At 42.1% G+C, this 18,484-nt stretch overlaps 1 protein-coding gene across 2 annotated transcripts in view; it reads left to right on the top strand.

Annotated features, from left to right (window-relative positions):
- Positions 1–18,484, top strand: part of ADAMTS17 (ADAM metallopeptidase with thrombospondin type 1 motif 17) — a 957,220-nt gene that overhangs the window by 224,002 nt on the left and 714,734 nt on the right. For both annotated transcript variants that reach the window (XM_085644533.1, XM_085644532.1), the window contains exon 7: positions 2,189–2,232. In XM_085644533.1, coding sequence (XP_085500659.1) covers positions 2,189–2,232 — 44 coding nt within the window. The remainder of the gene's footprint in view (positions 1–2,188; positions 2,233–18,484) is intronic.

The following is an 18,484-nucleotide window of genomic DNA, read 5'->3' as shown; positions in this document are numbered from 1 at the left end:
AAAATAACTGCGATGCCCCCCGTCCTCCACTACCTGTTCTATTGAATTTCTTCATGGTGTAGCCCTGAGGAAGAGCCAGCAGCGGCTCGGCCTCTGTCAGGGGTGAGCCAGGTCTCTGTTAAGAAAAGGACGTCAGGCAACTCTTCTTGAATCAGATTAAACACTTCAGCGTAGTGTTTTACCAATGAGCAGCACTTAAGGCTAGGGAATTTGAACTCAGAGGTATGTGAGTGAGGCGCCGTAATAGTGACGCCCACCCCTATCCTAAACTCACATTGTTTACAGAAAAAAGGGCTGTCCGCTGTAACCCAGGCCTGGTTAATGCAGGGATTCACCTGACATCTTAATTAAAGGACCTCCTCATGGGAATAGACTGGCATGTAGGTGTCCAAAGGGGCAGAGTGCCCGGCGCCTGGCGGCGTGAAGGCATGGACGAGCGCAGACGGGCTTGCCTTTGGCGTGTCATCAGCGCGTCAGCGGTGTGTCCACACTATCTTGTGCATAAAGTAGCCGACGGGCACAATTGACTCCTCCCGAGCTCGCGTCTGATTGGACAGGGCCACCCAATCAGCGTGTTGCAATGTCCCAGCAGGAAGCGCCAGATAATGAATTTAAAACTATTAAAAAACGACTTGAAAACACATTAACAACAGTGGAGTACACATAAAAAAGGTCAGCAGTTTCCCAGCATACAAAGGAGCCTCTGTCTGCTCCAAAACATGTAAGGAATGAAACCGCACACAAATGATAAAATATTTTTTTTAATTCACATACAAATCTAAAAAAAAATTACATTTAATGGGAAGTTTGGAACTTTTCTAAAATCAGTTTAGGCCACACATCATCCACACTATACTCTGTTTGATGCACTTGCACTGCTCTGACAAATCAACCTGAGGATACTAACTTAATTTATAGCCATTAATCACGTTTACAGAATATATTAACATTTTCAATTTTGCACGTTGCTTCTTTATTTATACATTCTTTATTAATCTGTTAGTATTATTTAATTTTCTAAGCAGTCAGGGACCTCCTGAGTAGGCTTTGTAGACCCCGAGGTCCCTGGACCCCAGGTTAAGAACCACTACTTTGGATAATTCTTGGTAGAAACCAGCAATAAGGCAATTATTATTGGCCTAGTCAAACTAACCTTCTGGTTATAAATAAGGTGGATCCTAAGTACTTTGTAAAACATTCCATAGAGTGCCTGCACTGTTACTGTCACTGTTCTCCAGCAAAGGGTAGATTAGATCAGGTCTGAGAAAGCAATACAACATGTTCGAAGAAATAGAAGGGTTGGTTACTCAAGTTAGCCACATGCGTGAGGTCCATCAGGATTTAGTGTGAAAAGGGTACAATACAAGAAACTCATTGGGAAATTTCAAGGCAGCAAGATGAAAAGAGCAACAGTGCAACATTTGGTGCTGAATACACTGTCTGCATTTGTAATCCTTGCACACTTAACAGGTTTTGTGGGTGCCATGGTGCTGGCATGTAAATCGAAACACCTGCTTGTATGTCAGTATATCATGTACAGAAATATCATCTGTCATAAATATGTGTCCTAAATACCGTTTAAAATGGTGTGCCACTGGGTGTAGATTTCTATTATTGACTCCAATGTGGAATTATTTTTGTAGATGTTATTTAGTACACAATGTTTGTCAGATGATATTGTGACAATATTCTGGTACCGCACAACTCTGAAACGACGTGTTTGAACTGTCGTCATTTTGGACAGATGTCTTGTAAATTATTTTTCATGGAACTCGTGGTAGAAAGGGTTCAAGGATAATTTACAAAAAAAAAGTGATGCTTGAATTATTTTTTTACATTCAGAATACCGATGTGCTTTTCAAGTGAGACTCAGAGTTGGAGTATCTGTTTACGTAAGACCATGGTTGGTCGCCAGCCAGGTAGACCTCATCATATTGAGAGAGACTTGGATTATCTGGAACTTTAGAGCAATATAAATAAAACGGGGGACTAGGGCAGCCCTCTTCGCTCCTCCACACAGAGTAGCCCGGATATCGCTGCTGGTGGCTTGTTCTTTGGTTCAGTGCCTAATGTTGCCAGTTTACTAAGCAGTCCTTGTGTCCTCTTGATTGTGATGACGTATGATAGTACTTAATGTTTCCTGAGACAGCAGACTAAAGCATTCTTTTCTCTCTTGTTTCTTCTCCAGGACAGATTTCTGTGTTCACAAAGATGAACCATGTGATACAGTGGGTAAGTCGATATGGTAGATTGCACCATTGCGTCCTATTTGTCATGACCCTTTATTGCCTATATGGCGTGTTGGGACAGTGGTTTGAGGTAGAGAGCAGCTGCACTTCACTGAACTGTTCACGTCTACTCGGCCTCAGACTCATACATTATAATATAAAACTTTCAAGCTGCTCCTGTTTTGGCGAATGGTAATCGCAAACTTCCCAGACAAATCAAAGCAACAGTGGAGAAAGTTACATTTTTATTGTAAAACAAAATATAGACTCAATACTTTGTTTCAATTCGGTTGTTAGAAATGAAACTCCAGTGTCCTATGAGATTTAAGTTCCCTCACATCCAATTCTGTTATTTAAAAATAATACATATTCTTTCTCTCCCAAGGCGAATGGTCTGCATTACAATACAAATGTACACATTCCAAACCCTAACTGTAACACTTTCACCAGCTAGAGTCTAATCCAGCAGCCGCTTCTTCAGTACACCTAGTAAGTTAAGTCTCTCTTTAAATGTGTATAAACTCAACAGATACCGTTGCCATGCATTGTTTTGTATTGAGGCCTTCATGTAGTGCTTCGTGTCCCTGTCGAAGTCGCAAAGTGGTTTGATGGTGAGTGGTTATTTGGGAGGCATTATGAAGTGCTTGGTTGGAAGAATATGGGTTTGTAGTGTGACATTTGTGAGAAGTTGTGGTTTGCGAAGTTTGGAGACGTGTTCCAAACAGGAAGGTGTGAAAAATTGCATGATTAGAAACAGGGCTTTGGCACTCTTTGAAGTTCAAGGTGGTTGTCAATGATTTGTATTCTCCAGAGTGTGGCTACCTCGACGGAAAAGGAGCTCCCCGATGGGATGGTCAGCAGTGGGGCCAGTCTTCAGCAGAGTGGCTTACTTTTGGGAGAGGTGCAGACATTTTGCTGACGAGAGAGTGGTCCAGCTGCATTCTGGGCTCTTTGGAGTCCCTGAAGTAGGAAAACGCATGTACCGCGGTAAAGATTGTTGGCATAACCAAGACGCGAGAGGACCTTAGAGAAGGTGGTTGAAACTCATGGAAGGAAATCTAGATAAGGGAAGATGCGGGAAGGAAACGCTGTGTGGCATGCTCCTTTGATCACTTGATTATCTTTGCGACAAACCATAACTGTTATACGTGCCTACTAAGTGTTCAGAGAAAATGGATTCCTGGTGCAAGGAATTTAATGAGCTTTAGAATCCCATTACAAAGTGGAGTGATAGAAATCACCTCTGTCTGCCATTGGTTGCTTTGTGACACTGTACTACGACTTTATGGATACTCACAGAATAAGAATGTACACAGGCTCTCGTGGCTTCGGGTATTAGGAGTTATTCCAGGCCTAGCCACATTCTCCCAAATAATTATGCGCAAATCTTCATTACAAACTGATGACCAATGAGAACGTTTGTGGCAGAATTAATTAAAAAGGCACAATTCCTTAGATTAAGTAGACTGACTAACTTACTGCATGTATTACTTTTGTCAGTTTAACAGGTGCACAGGGCACATAAGACGGAAGGGTCAGGTACATCCGGTGGAATATACTACACGTTCTAATAGTCCAATTTTAATTTTTAGAAGACTGTAAAACTATTGTTCTGGTTTCTCCACAATGTACCTACATCGCAGCCAAGACCTGGAACGAGCTCCCAGTCAACATCAGATGCTCCCCGACCCTGCACATATTCAGGAAGAACCTCAAGACCTTGCTTTTCGACTGAGACGGAGCTGCACCCCCACACCCACCCCCAGCGCCTTGAGACCCTCACGAGTGAGTAGCGCGCTTTATAAACCCCTGATTGATTGATTGATTGATTGAACGTAGAACATGGTTCTAAAAAGTCAATCCTCTGGATTCAGCAAACATCAGCTGCACTATAGATTTCTCGGCAAGCAAACCAGAAGTCCACACTGCCTTTGGGCTCACTTTGCTAGACTCTTTTAGTTGTATGGGCATCTATGTCATGTGTATGTGGCATTACGGTCAGAGTTGCCAACTTTGGAACTGGGTAACCAGGTTTGAGCCTCAGCCTATACTCAACACCCTGAGGTTCTGGGCAAATCAATTACTCTCTATTCACAAAACTAGACCAGATCCAAATGAAGCAGAACACAAAGAGCAGAGGAAGAGATCCAGATTCCAGGAAGAGTTCTCTGTAGAAAAAAATCAAAGACAAAGACCTGTAACTAGCAGTGAAGAACCCCCTGACAAAAAGTGAATGGAGCATACGCGACAGCAACTAAGTGTGAAGACACAGGAAGTCACTTATAGGAAGCAGGAAGTGACACACCTCAAACTGGCCAGCTATGATGAATTGGGAAACTAAGAGGCAGTTACTTAATAAGCCATGTTCAGCTCCGAATACTATGTCGCTTCCTTCCTTATGGAGTGTGCAAACTTCAGAAGGACCTTTCTTGGACCTATAAGTAAAGCCAGAAAACGCATGTGAGTCTTTTTGCCAGATAAGAGGACTACAGAAAGAAATAGAATGCACCAGATTGCCCTCAGGCGACCACCAGATAGATCCTGACGAAGGTGACCGTCTGAATTCATTCAAGACTGCGCCTATTCTCTGATGCTATGGCCCAGAGACATACACCCAAGGAAAAGCCCTGCAAGGTAGATCATGGTGACCATGTGAAAAGCGGAATTGCTGGGGAGGAGGTCAGTGCCCTCTCACATTTAGGAAAACTCACAAGTTTAGTGCTGCACTCTTCAAAAAACGCTTAAGGGTGATCATAGCCTGACCATGGATCATCTCCCGGCACGGTATGACAGTGCCTACCTGGGTGACCGACTCTATTGCTTTTAGCGGAGCACATTTATTCCATATATAAAAAGCATCACTGATTTGTGATTTTAACCACATGTTTAGCTCAGATTGTTCATGCAGGGATTGTCCCATTTTCATAATAATTATAATCGGAATATATAGTCTTACAAAATCCCAGCAGGCAGATCACCGCTTCACAATTGAAATGCACAGATTCCTCCAAAAGAACCTTGTAGTAGCACTGACACGTCTGGATTTTCTCCACATTGTTATCACAGCGGTGGTGCCAGTCCAGCTGATGGATTCCTCTTCAGATGTCATTGCCCCCATAGTTTGTAGAATTTTCAGTTACCATGGAACTGTGAGTCAGACCAGCAGTCTCGCCCTAGGGAAGCATGGCATGATGCGTATGGGCCGAAACATGGCTTCCGCTACCAGTGCTCAGAGGTGCGTAGATGAATGCACAGCAGCTCAGATGAGCTGGGCTGACAGCGCTATGGACCAGAGTTTCACATTCAGGATGAGTGCGCCTGCAATGTACAGCTCACAACAATGCATGTGAATAGTTTTAATAAATATATTTCTTGTCGTTCCTGTTCTAGTATCAGTGTCACTTGTTTAGACAATGTCAGGACCAGAATTCTCTATAAAGTGCACTCTCTGATAACTTGGTGCTCCTTGCTGGCACAAACAGCGGAACGTGCCAGGGCTTTGTGCGCGCGTCTGCGCTTCCTATTGTAGATTATGGCCCTCAGACTGCCCACTGCTCTGTCATTGTGGGTTGAATGTGTGTCTTGAGCTAAGCCATTTATGTTGTACCACTTGGATGGATTTGCTGAAGTTTCCCAGAATAGTGGGCATCTGTTTTTCAAAATTATCTATTTCAAAAGTCTTTTGTTCATGTAATTTGAATTCTGTTGACTCATGATTAGAACTGATAGTTCAGAAGTGCTGCCTGTGCGGTGGTTTTGTTATGTTGTCATATCGTAAGTGATAACTGATGCATTTGGACCTCAGTCAAGAAGAAGATATGGGGGTCGGTGGAGAGGGGGGTTAGGATGAAACGAAACAAAAGTTTGGATGGGCAGACTTGTCTGGGACAGTCATTTTTTAAAATTAAAATGAAAAGTAAATTTTCCTGCCAAGGCAATTTAATAAGCGATAATGCTAATTTTGAAAGAAAAAGATTGCTTCACACACTTTGGAAAATATCACACCATACTGTCACTTAAGTTCAGACCAGAATGTGCAGGAAATAGAGAAGCAGAACTAGCTATAAAGAGTGATGTGCAAAATGTGCGTAATTTGCCTTCACTTAATTATGCAAAATTATGGTAAATTATTAAAAATTACCCATAATTACTCAAAATGCAAATCCGTCATTTTGCACTATATTTTAGTGTGAAATGCATCCTTGTGTTAATATATATATTAGATATATATCAAAATATATAGTCCTACATAATCCCAGCAGACAAAATCACTTTGTCACAATAGAAATGCACAGATGCCGTTAAAAGAACCTTGTAGTAGCACCAACGAGTCTGGATTTTCGCCACATTGTTATCACAGTGGTGGAGCAAATTCATCTGGTGCATTCCTCGTCAGATGTAATTTTCAGATATAGTTTGTAGAATTTTCAGTTACCATCGAACTGTGAGTCAATATAGTATATCACCTACTGGCGGTTGCCAGTAGGTAGTTATAGTTATAACCGCAGTCCCTTGAAGGCTGCCACTGCTATATGGGTGGGAAGGAAAATGTGTAAAGGTGGCCCTGCTTTTGGTAGGCTGGGATGCCAGGAAAAAATATTGTGAGTAATCTATAGTGATAATAATGCAAATGCTGCTGGTTAGAGGAGAACAAGGCCTCCCCATTTCAGGCTCATTCCAGCCTTAGGTCTGAGACAGTGGTCTCGGGTTCACAGTGACGGCCTTCAAGGTACTGCGGTTATAACTATATTACACCATGTACCCTCCCGCCTATACTCCCTGACTCGTTTATAATGATATAGATACAATTTTCCCCCCAGTTCTTTCTATAAGCAAGGAATTAAAAACCTTTCCCTAGATTCTTGCAGGGTGACCCTCGCACCTTAACCACATACTGCGAATTTCAATTTAAAATTTGACTTATTAATGAGGCCTTCGTCGGTCTAACTCTTTTTTCTACCTCTAAGATGGCGCCCATTTTTTCCAGGCCATCCTGTTCTAACACCATCTTCACACTCTAAGATGGCACCTTTTTCCCCCTGTCACCCAGTGACTAAGAACCCATTAACCTCTTTTATTCTCGCACTGCGAGGTTCTTGTGATAATAATCTATGCGCCTGTTGTTTTTTGACTCTCGCTGGTAATTCCGCACAGTGATACTTTCTTACGGTGAGATCGAAGCTAGACTCAATACTCCATTTTAACACTTAAAGATGGCGCCGACGGTTCAACTGCCACCTCATGACCTAGAAACGGTTGAGGTCACCTGCAAACCCGAGACCACTGTCTCAGACCGCAGTTTATAAGGAACCACCTTCATTATGGCGGTTGTCTTCGCCGACTGATTATACCACGCACGTCTTGCCACAAGTAAGATCTCCGAGAGCCCTTGTGGACTCGCCTTGCCCACTGCTCCTGGCCATGGGCCCGGTTTTCAGGCACCCCTCGGGTCCGTACTAATTACCCTCTTTCGTTCCACTTTTTAAATTTATCGCATAACTGCTTCTATATCCTAGGAACCACATTTATAACATGAGAGGATTACCTAGGATTCGATATCCCGATTTGGAACAGGCACACTCCACAGTAAGCACGGCCCCCACTTTTTTTAGCTAGGTGAAGTGCACCCCAATATTCAAACCCTGGACATTGTAGATTTTGTTAAATTATAACAGTTTTTCCAATTCACTGTGGACCCCCACGCTGAGTATATCAGCAACCTAAAGGCCTCTACTACACGATAGTCGGCATGCTCACACAGGCCAAGCCTTTATTTCAATTTTACCTGCATGCAAGTCAGTCGATTTCCTTGCGCACTTGACCCAGATTAATGATCGTCTCACCAATATGAATAACAGGCTTTGCCAGCAATACCGGTACTTACTCTATTTAACCTTGATCATGCACTAATTTCTATGCTTTGTGAATGTTTGTTCTCCCCATATGGAACCAAAATGGACAAACTCTTACGTATGATTTATCCTATTCATCACGATGATGCCAATGTTTCCTATGACCTGATATGATATTTGACCAATTTCGGGCATTTCATTGAGTCCTTTTTTCCTATAGATTTTTCTCTTTATATATAGGTTTTCTTCCCATACCTCTTGTCACAACCATATCGTCTGCGTGCCCTCGTTCTTCCTTACCAACCGCAATCCTCTGTATCCACTGATTGCTGCTCCTCCTGACCCCCACCTTCACTTTCATAACTCCATTTTTTCCTGTCCTTACCATCTTTATTGTCGTTTCTCTGATGTTCTTTCACCTCTCCTGGATTTTTCTCTAAATCTCTTCACTAAACCTCTTTTCCATCTTTTTTTCCACATCTCCCTGTCACCACCACGTCGTTTTCCATTGCTTTTCACTTTTCATGCCGAGTAATAATATGAAATTCCCCAAACTACCTCATTCCGGATGATAACCTTGTTTATAATTCACACATATGTGTTGCTGCAATTCTGTAATTATGTTTGTATTATTGACACCAGATACCTATGTATGTTGTGTTGAATGTACAGACCTGAGGAAGGCCCAGGCCAATCCAACCAATGTAGGGGGTGAATCACACGTTGGCTGTTTTATACTTTTGTCGCTTCTGGGATCTATGATCTACCTCTGCTCTATGTGACTCTGAACCTTAACAGAGTCAAGCATCGAATATAATATTACGGAAGCAATAAAACGGAATTATTTCCACCTCTAAGAATATTTTTTTTCTCTTGTTCCACCACTCTCTGAATCTCTTTACCAGTAATGGGGAAGGGGTCTCCCATTGCCAAGTACAAGTGACCCATAAATGATTTGCTGAATTACCGCAAGATTGCTAAATATCTGGATCCTTTTCCTCCTTCTTTTTGGATCAAGAAAGGAGGGGGGCCACGCACCCCACCCCTCCTGGAGCCAATAATGAACCCTGGGGACTGCCATCCTCCAGGGCTGGCTCTAGCAATGTCCCAGGGTGCCCACCCCCAGGACATAGCTGTGTGCTATGGCTTGGCAGGAGCTCTACCACTCCCGCCAGAACATACCAAATGCTCCGCTTCTAGCAAGCAAGAGCATAAAAAATGCTCTAGCTTGCTAGAAGCAGAGCAAAATTGCTTTTACAGAGAGGGAATTGCATGTTCAGCAGCTCCCTATCTGTCAAAGCAGTGCCCGCTACCGCAGAAGGCAGGGAGCCAGCAGGGACTGGGGGCCTTGAGGCTCCCCCCATGGTCCCCAACACTTGTAAGTGGGTGCCCTGGGTGGGTTCAGGGCACCCACAATAGAGGGCGGGGATTGCGTGCCATGGGGGCAAAATCGGCCTGGGAAGGGGGCACCCCCATTCATTTAGTAAATATGACCATGTCATGAGTGATGTAATACGTGAGGTCATAAGCAGTGCATTGCGGGGGCATAATTATAGTTAGCTCAGGCAACTATACCTGCTAAATTTCACTGGTCTTGTACGAGTGAAATCTGAGCCTAACTATAACGTCCATGTAACCTTTGTTTTTTCATTGAATTTCTAAGGTTTTTTAAAATTTCTATTTCCTAACTATAACAACCCTGCAACCTTAGGTTTTTTTTAAGTGAAAAAAAGAAATATATATATATATCTATATATATATATCTATATATATATATATCCGCTCCAACACTCTCTCCCATTTGGAAAGAAGTACTAGCACTCGCGGGCTTTAGGTTCCACATCCTAGTTTTTAATTCAAATGACGGCGTTGCCAAAACAAAACAAACGCGTTTCGGGGTTTCCCTTCCTCAGTGTTTACACTTTGCACTGAGAGGCGCCATTTTGAGATGTTACGAGCATGCAAACAAACGAAGGACAAATGCACCACAGAATTGTTGGGCGCCATCTTAAAGTGTGCCTGATTGTTATAAATCCATCAGTAAAGATCGTAGATACGATAATTACAAAATTCATTGAATCATATTGATTCTACTTGGTCATCAAAATTATTTAAACATTACGTTTGCTGTAAACACATAAATAATTATAGCGTCTATCGCAATTTGTAAAACCAAGTGTTCACAATACATATGATATTGATCTCTTCGATTATTTTTGCCGTGTATCGGCATGGTGCAGAACCTTTATTTGGTTCTGCCCAAAGTCCTTAAGTTTGCTCTCTTCTATTAGTCATAATCAAGCCGTGTTTCGGCTTCTCGAAATGGATAATTTGATAGTTTACAAAAGAAATAACGGAAAAAACATCACCAAAGAAAAATATATAGAAATTGTATATACAGAATCAATTCTTACAGGCAAACAGTTCTTACGAAATATCAGTAACAAATTTGTGTGACATTGGATAGTTTTCCTAGGTCCCTAGGTGTGAGATCAATTCCTCCCCACTATTCAATCCGGTTGGAGTCTTCGTTTGTAAATCAATTATATAGCAGGACTCCAATCTCCTCAGTTTTGCTACCCTGTCCCCCCTCTGATGTTAAAGGGCACGTGATCTAAGCTGAAGTCCTGTAGCTGATCTCTATTGCCTTGAAGTTTAATCGCAAAATGATTTGCAACAGGATAACTCATATCCCTGTTTGCTATTGCGCGCATGTGTTCCAGCACTCTTACTTTGACACTGTGTATGGTGCTACCAATATATCTTAGGCCACAGGGGCACACTAGACAGTAGACAGTATGGCTAGTTTGACATGTCATAAACTTGTTAATAGTTTGACGTTTTTGTTTACTCCTTTGATCTCATATGTTAGTACTCTTTTGCTGAAAGCGCAAGCCTTGCACTTTCCGCATGGGTAAAATCCTTTCATTTCACTCAAAGTTCCTTTCTTGATTGGATTTGGATCTAGATGACTATGAACCAATCTATCTTTTATTGATCTGGCCTTTCTGAAGGTTATCTGTGGAATTGGTGGGATATCCATCCCAATAATCATGTCTGTTCTCAAGACATGCCAATTCCAACGTAGAATTCTTCTTATTGAGTCGGCATCCTCCGAGTAGTTTGTGATCACCCGAAATTTGCCCTCATTCAGTTTCTTTACTTTAAGATCTTTTTGTGTGGTTTTTATCAAATATCAATATAATTGATTTACAAACGAAGACTCCAAACGGATTGAATAGTTGGGAGGAATTGATCTCACACCACACAAATGGGAGAGAGTGTTGGAGCGGACATTTGCACATGGGCACCACCGTGTAAGAGCACCCGCCACATGAGTGATCCGATTTGTAAAGGTGCAGTGGAGCAGGAAATATATATATATATATATTCACTGAAAAAACCATAGGTTTCACACACGTTATAGTTAGGAATTAGCATTTAAAAAACCTTGCAAATTCACTTAAAAAACCATAGGTTTCACACATGTTATAGTTAGCTAGACATTTCACTCGTAAAAAACCATTGAAATTCCCCCGTTATAGTTAGTGCAGGCAACTATAACTCACGCGACCGCAATCCTCTGCTGATGACGTCAGATATTAAATCACTGTATTTAGACACCTATTTACCCATGTCTTCTTCCATTAATCTTTAGCTATACATATATTCCTATTATTTATTTTTCAGAAAGACACATATGTCATCAGTGATGTAATATCTGACGTCATCAGCAGAGGATTGCGGTCGCGTGAGTTATAGTTGCCTGCACTAACTATAACGGGGGAATTTCAATGGTTTTTTACGAGTGAAATGTCCAGCTAACTATAACATGTGTGAAACCTATGGTTTTTTAAGTGAATTTGCAAGGTTTTTTAAATGCTAATTCCTAACTATAACGTGTGTGAAACCTATGTTTTTTTCAGTGAATTTGTACGTTTTTTTAAATGCTAAGTTATGTATTTATTATTTTTTTTTTTCAGGTTTTTCACCGTGGGCGCACTGTGAATTATTTTATTTTTTTTTAAAATCGCGAGGTGCGCGCACCATGCGCGCACGGTGCGCTTCGCGCACCGTGCGCACGCTGTGGGCACTTGGTGCGCTTTGCGCACCGAGCACCCACGGTTCGCAATGCGCGCCGGGTGCGCGCACCTCGCGATTTAAAAAAAAATAATAATTTTTTTTTTCTCCCTTGGGGGTCCTTCTGTGACCCCCTGACCAAAGCTAGGGGATCAGGAACTGTTCACTCTGCCCCCTTTTCACGTTCTCCACCTTTGTTTTTCACCCCCTCAGACTGCGAGAGACAAAATGGCGGCCGACACTTCCTGGTTTCGACCGATTCAAATGTTTACCGACATCTAACAACCAATCAGAATTGCGCTTGCTCACGGCAGGGTGCGCGCACAGTGCACGCACGCTGCGCGCATATAGATATATATATTCATTTAAATGCTATTTTCTCTGGAAATACTGAACAGATTTACACCAAACCTGCAAAAGGCACTTCATGGACCTTATGGCTACCTCTCTGCCAAATTTCACATAATTCTGTTCAGCCGTTCGGGCTGTAGCTGCGACTAAAGTCCCTATGGAAAAATCCATGGGGAAAACGTGTTTTGGGACCCCCCTTTTTCTCAGCCCCCGCTTGACGAATCACCCCGAGACTTTCAGGGTAGGAGCTGAACGGAGCGCCCCATTAGTTTTGAAAATTTCGCAGGATTCGCCTACCGGCGCCAAAATTATTCAAAATAGAATTTTGAGATTTCCCATGGAAACTCGGTCCTAACTATAACTATCTACTGGCGACCGCCAGTAGATAATATATATATATATATATATATATATATATATATATATATATATATATATATATATATATACATACATATATATATACTAAAAAAGCAAAGATTAAAGTGGCATTCTAGTTAGGTGAAAATGGCAATTAAAATGTTACATTTTAAAGTAAAAAAAAGACTGATATTCACTAGTTATGGTTAACTCAAGTTGTTTTACCTCGCGCCCTTGCCATGCACAGTTTGTTGTCATCAATGAGGTCATTTCAGATATCACATTAATGTTATCAAGGATGTCACAGAACATGTCATGTGAGATTATAAGCAGTGCATGATGAGGGCATGAGCAGAACTCTTTATGGACAAGCACAATCGAGGGTAGCCAAGTTAGCAATTGTAACTTTAGCCAGCTACTTTTCACTCTAGGGTAGGTTCTCTTCATTTTCTTGTATAGTGTCCTGATGAGGCCTAAACGATATAGGTCGAAACGTGTCACCATTCCATTGGTTGTTAAAGGCTTCATCCAGACAACGAAAGGGATCGGAGTACACAAATGACAAGGAGATAAGACAAGTAATAGCACTCAACAATTTTCATGGTCCATTTTTACAATGGCAAATAATGTAAAGTAACAAATTCATTGTGACTAGAGAAATGTTTTTCAATAGTAAATGATTCCTCTGTTGTATACAACTAATGTTTTGTAATCAATCCCTATAGAGAACCCTTTTATGTAGATGTTTTCCTATCCAGGTTGCATACAGTTATCCGGGTGACCCTTTATAACATTGTGCAATGTAAAGGTAGCATATTATAAACTGCAGTAGGAATACCCTCCTTGATCTGCCGTACTCAGATTGCCACTGGAATCTCCCATTGCCTATTGTAAAGCAGCAGGAGGCATCTTTTTTACCATTAGGGGCTGGGAGGAATTGTAAATTGAGAAAATTCCTTCTAATCATAGGTACAGTTAAACAAGGGGAGACACATAGCAAGTTGTACCCCATTGACTGAACCCCAAATGATCAGTATTTATAATTAAAGAATGCTATCCCTCATCTCCCACAGGCCCGAGTACCCATCTTTCCCCCCCTCCACAGCCCCCAATAAACACAACGCCAATATAGAACTGAGATGCCCAACTACGGAAGTGAACTTGGCACACCTTACGAATTGTTATTATAAGTTTGTTCTGGTTTATTGCTAGTTTCTGTACATCTATGTGGCTTTACTATTGAATAGAGCATGGAGTCAATAATGAGCCAGTGATATACAAACACTACAGGGAGCGACTCACCTCAGTTGGAATATCCTATGTTGTAGGTATCAATTGATCACTGATGCTGAGATACGATGGGAAGTGAACTTTTAATACTTAATTGTTGCCCAGTCATAATGGAAATTACTATAACAATGTAATCAGACGTAATGATTGTTGTGTAAAAATATTGTGCGACTCAGATTGTGTACTAGAAATACCAATAAACAAATGTTATAAAAAAATAATCACAGGTCCAGTTTGAGGCAGCCATGGTAAGTCACAGGCCTGGTTGCACGTAATGCCTGTGTTTATAGATTTACATTGTCCATCACATGTGCCTAACTTTAAAATTAGGTGTTAAAACAAAACATGTCGTTTTTTTATTAGTTTGATGGACTGTGTGAGTATCAGAATAACATGAGGGTGGAGGACAGCATGCCTTTTCAGTTTGCGGTTGGTATGGTTCCGGCACAGTTGTAAATCCTGAATCTGTTGCCTAAAGTATTAGCGTCCTAGACCCTTGGCTGCCTGATGATGAACTTGGATGAACAGCCTCGACATGGTTCTGTTGTTGATGAGACACTAATGTACGGCTTTTAGTCTGGCTGAAAGTACCAGCAGAGTGTAAGTCAGTTACAAGCAGGGAACACTGATCTCACTCCTAGAAAGCCCTGGGATCTTGGACCACTCTAGACAAGGAAGTTTGAAGAAAATTAAATCTTTACCAGATCGCGGCTATGTTGGCACAGGCCTCTGGGCCTGTAGAAAACCATGAAAAGGTATTCTAAGAAATCTTTGCAAGTTCTCTATGCAAGATAAACCTTTTAGTATATTTTAAAAAGTGGACATCTCATGTAAGCTTGAAGGTGATGCTCAGCCTACCCCGGCCCCACTGCGAATCTATGGCCTCAAAAGGTTCAATATTGTTAGGTCGCTGGAGGTTCATGACGGAGGCAGTTTCAATGTTTTAACTGTGACCCATCCTGCTCTGCTGCTTATCTTGCAGTGACTTGAGAAGAACATTGAAGCAATGAGAAAAGTGGTTTGCAGCCTCCTATAAGATATAATACCATAATTAGGCTTTGCTGGTTTTAGTTTCTGTTTTTCTGAATTCCTGTGGAGAATTTTCAGCATTTCTCAATGTAACTGTAAGGATCAGTGGTTATAAGTGTTTACTCTCTTTTGCTTTCTACAAAATCACAGGGATGGTGTTCTTGCAGTGCTAATAAATAAATGTAGTATTTACTTTATCATCTCATTCATTCCTTTTTGTTCATGTTTCCTTTCATATGTCCTGCTCCTTACTGCATTCTAGGGGCGTAGCTTCAGAGGGGTGTTTGGGGTGTTACACCCCCCCTAATAAATGTATTTTCAAATGAATAGTTGGGGATTGATGCTTTCAGTCAGCTATGGTGAGGTGTCTGCGGATTTCACCAGAGATTTTTGCATACATTTCTGTTTTGAAAGCCCTAAAAAACAAATATTTTGCAAAATATTGTATTTCTCTCATTTAGTGCTTCTAATAATCCATATTCTTCTCCCTTTCTAGTGCCTCTTAAACCCCTCTCATGTGCCCTGCTTGTCATATAATGTATTTTAACATTATATGCCAGTGTGATTGTCAGGAAATCCGATGCTCACCCCACCCCCAGTCTTACTGACCAACCTACGCCCCCGCTGCATTCCCCAAACACTTTCACAGAATTTGCTTTTTCAAGTAACATTTCATTAGTTTAGTTCTATCTCATCCCTGCCTGTCTAAATTCCAAGCACTCAAATCCCTCCTACCAGAGCCTACCCAGCCTATTCGAAGGATATACATGGAACGACGTGTGTTTCCACCTCATTATGATTTGATTCTAGCAGTTAAAAGGTTAATTGGGGAACATTTAAAACACATTTTTCTGCTGTGTTCTTAAGACAAATAACAAAGATCTAGTGAATAAAGATTTTCTCTACATGATTATGTGAACTGGCATCCTTTGCACTGTTTTCCCCTAACATTTCACCTTCAGACCTCCTATTTCTGCTGACTTCGTTTTTGCTGGCTTTAGGACTCTGGGAACTTTACCACTGCAAACCAGTACTAAAGTGCATGTACTCTCTGCTTAAAACATGGTAACGTTGGCTGATACCCGTTTGGCATATTGAATTTACTCATAAGTCCCTAGTGAAGTCCACTACATGTACTCAGGGCCCATTCATTAAAGGCTAGCAGTGGGCCTGCAGCACTGATTGTGCCACCCACTTAAGTAGCCCTTTAAATATGTTTCAGGCCTGCCTGCCATTGCAGAGCCTGTGTGTGCAGTTTTAAACTGCCATGTCCACCTGGCGCAATACACCTTTTGCCATCCCCAAACTTTCCTTTTAATACATATAAGTCACCTCCAGGGAAGGCCCTGAACAGCTTCCAGGGTAGGTTGCTGTGTATTTAAGAGGTTGAACATGTACTTTTAAGTTTTACATGTCTTGGTAGTGAAATCTCTTAAATACATTTCTTTCACTACTGCAATGCCTGTCTGTCCCATAGGAGAACATTGGAATTACCTTATTACATTTTATAAGTGTAATTTCCAAATGGGAAGAGATCATTGGTTCATGTTTGGTGTCTCTGGAATCCTCATTTAAAATCATCCTAACTTATGGTGAAGCTGGATTCTAAATTGCAATTCTGAAAATGCCACTTTTAGAAAGTTACCATTTTCTTGCCTTCACCATTTGGTGCCTGCAGCCTATCTCTGGTCACATGACTGGGTGTAGTTGGCAGTTGGACTTTGTGTATTCCTCCTAGACAGCCGCACACAATGGGAGATTAAGTGTTACTGTATGGGCCATCACTGGCCGGATTGGAGGGAAGAGCTGGGCCCAGCCTCACTTACACTTGAATAGGCTGCATTCTTTCTCCACGTAAAGGGCTGCCTACTCCCTGTAGTCAGTCTGAAGACAGGCCATTGTTCACTTCAAAGGCATGCCTCTAGAATCTTCTCCCCACTTCAAAGGCACAGCTGTGTATAAAAGAAGGTCCTAAGACATCAACACTTCAGTACACTTCTGTAGCTGTGGATACTCTGCCAGGAAGAAGGACTGCTGAAAGTACCGCCACTCTGCTGGACTGCTACACTGAAGGTGCTGATGCCTTGGTGTGCTGACCTGCTTCCCTCTTGCTTGGGGAGAAATAAATGGGCCTGCAATCCATCTTGAACCCAGGACCCCAGAGTAACTCAAAGGGCTAGTCTTCTGGACTCCTGATCTGAGCCTCAGGGAAATAAAAGGCCCCCCATTAGCTCCCGGACCCATTTTCAGAGAGTTCATGATCCCCAAGAGGTGCAGCTCAGGTCTTGGACCCTTGGTGTGGCTCAGAGGGCTCTTAATTCAAGCTTTTGGGCTCTTTGCAACCGTGAATGGGCCAGTTCACACTGGAACTGCGCTGTTCGTACTGAAATGCCGCTGACAGCCAGTCTCTTGGCACAACAAACATCAATCACCAGTGTGAACTGCCAGTGCGAAGCTTCAGTCTGCCCATCTGCGACGACTGGACTGCTCTTCGTGCCTCGCCGACCACCACCATTGACACTCTCCTTGCTTCTGGCGATCTTCTTCAACGCAAACAGGACTATTAGCCCAAAAATTGAAAAGGTAAATCTTTAGCTGGACTAATCTGGGACTGTATCCGACCCACGCTCGTTCACGGTCGTCTTGAACCTTTGACTTTGACCCGGTCCAGCACAACCAGATGGCCATGTTTAGCACTGTATGCTTATAGGCGCTATACTGCAGTTTTCTCTTTAAAAATGATTAACTCTGGTTCTACTTATTGGATTTTTTTTGTTTTGGTCTTGATATATTTATTAAATTCTGCTCTATTCTAACCTGATGTGGGGATACTAATTATGTGGCGTTTTCACTGTTTTACTGTTTGAAGTCTTGCACAAATACTTTACATATTACCTCTAAGTTAAGTCTGATGGCTCTGTACCAAGCTACCAGGGGTGTTGAACACAGATTAATTTGGGGTTTGGTTGTGCCTCACCCTGATTAGGATTGTGGTTGCTGCTTGACCAGGACTCACACCTCAGTCAACCAGTTCCCAATTTCTAACAGTGATATATATATTGTGGAGCTCTCCGATATTGCTCGACAATGTCACACTACCCTGTTCTTTGTCTCAGGACACCAAGAAAGATCGAGTCCACAGGCTATGCCTTCCTAGGCCCCAATCACAAGTGATAGTCAGGAACCCACAGAAGTGACTCTAGACACTGCACACCACGCCGCCTCTATTCAGCATCTGCAGGGCAGGTGATGTGGGATGTAGGACTGTGGGCACACAGTAGTAAAGTGTTCCTA

The sequence above is a fragment of the Triturus cristatus genome, chromosome 3_1 (genome assembly GCF_964204655.1).
Source record: "Triturus cristatus chromosome 3_1, aTriCri1.1, whole genome shotgun sequence".
Lineage (NCBI taxonomy): Eukaryota > Metazoa > Chordata > Amphibia > Caudata > Salamandridae > Triturus > Triturus cristatus.
Note: the sequence above shows the minus strand (reverse complement) of the source record. Positions and strands in the feature narration are given on the sequence as shown.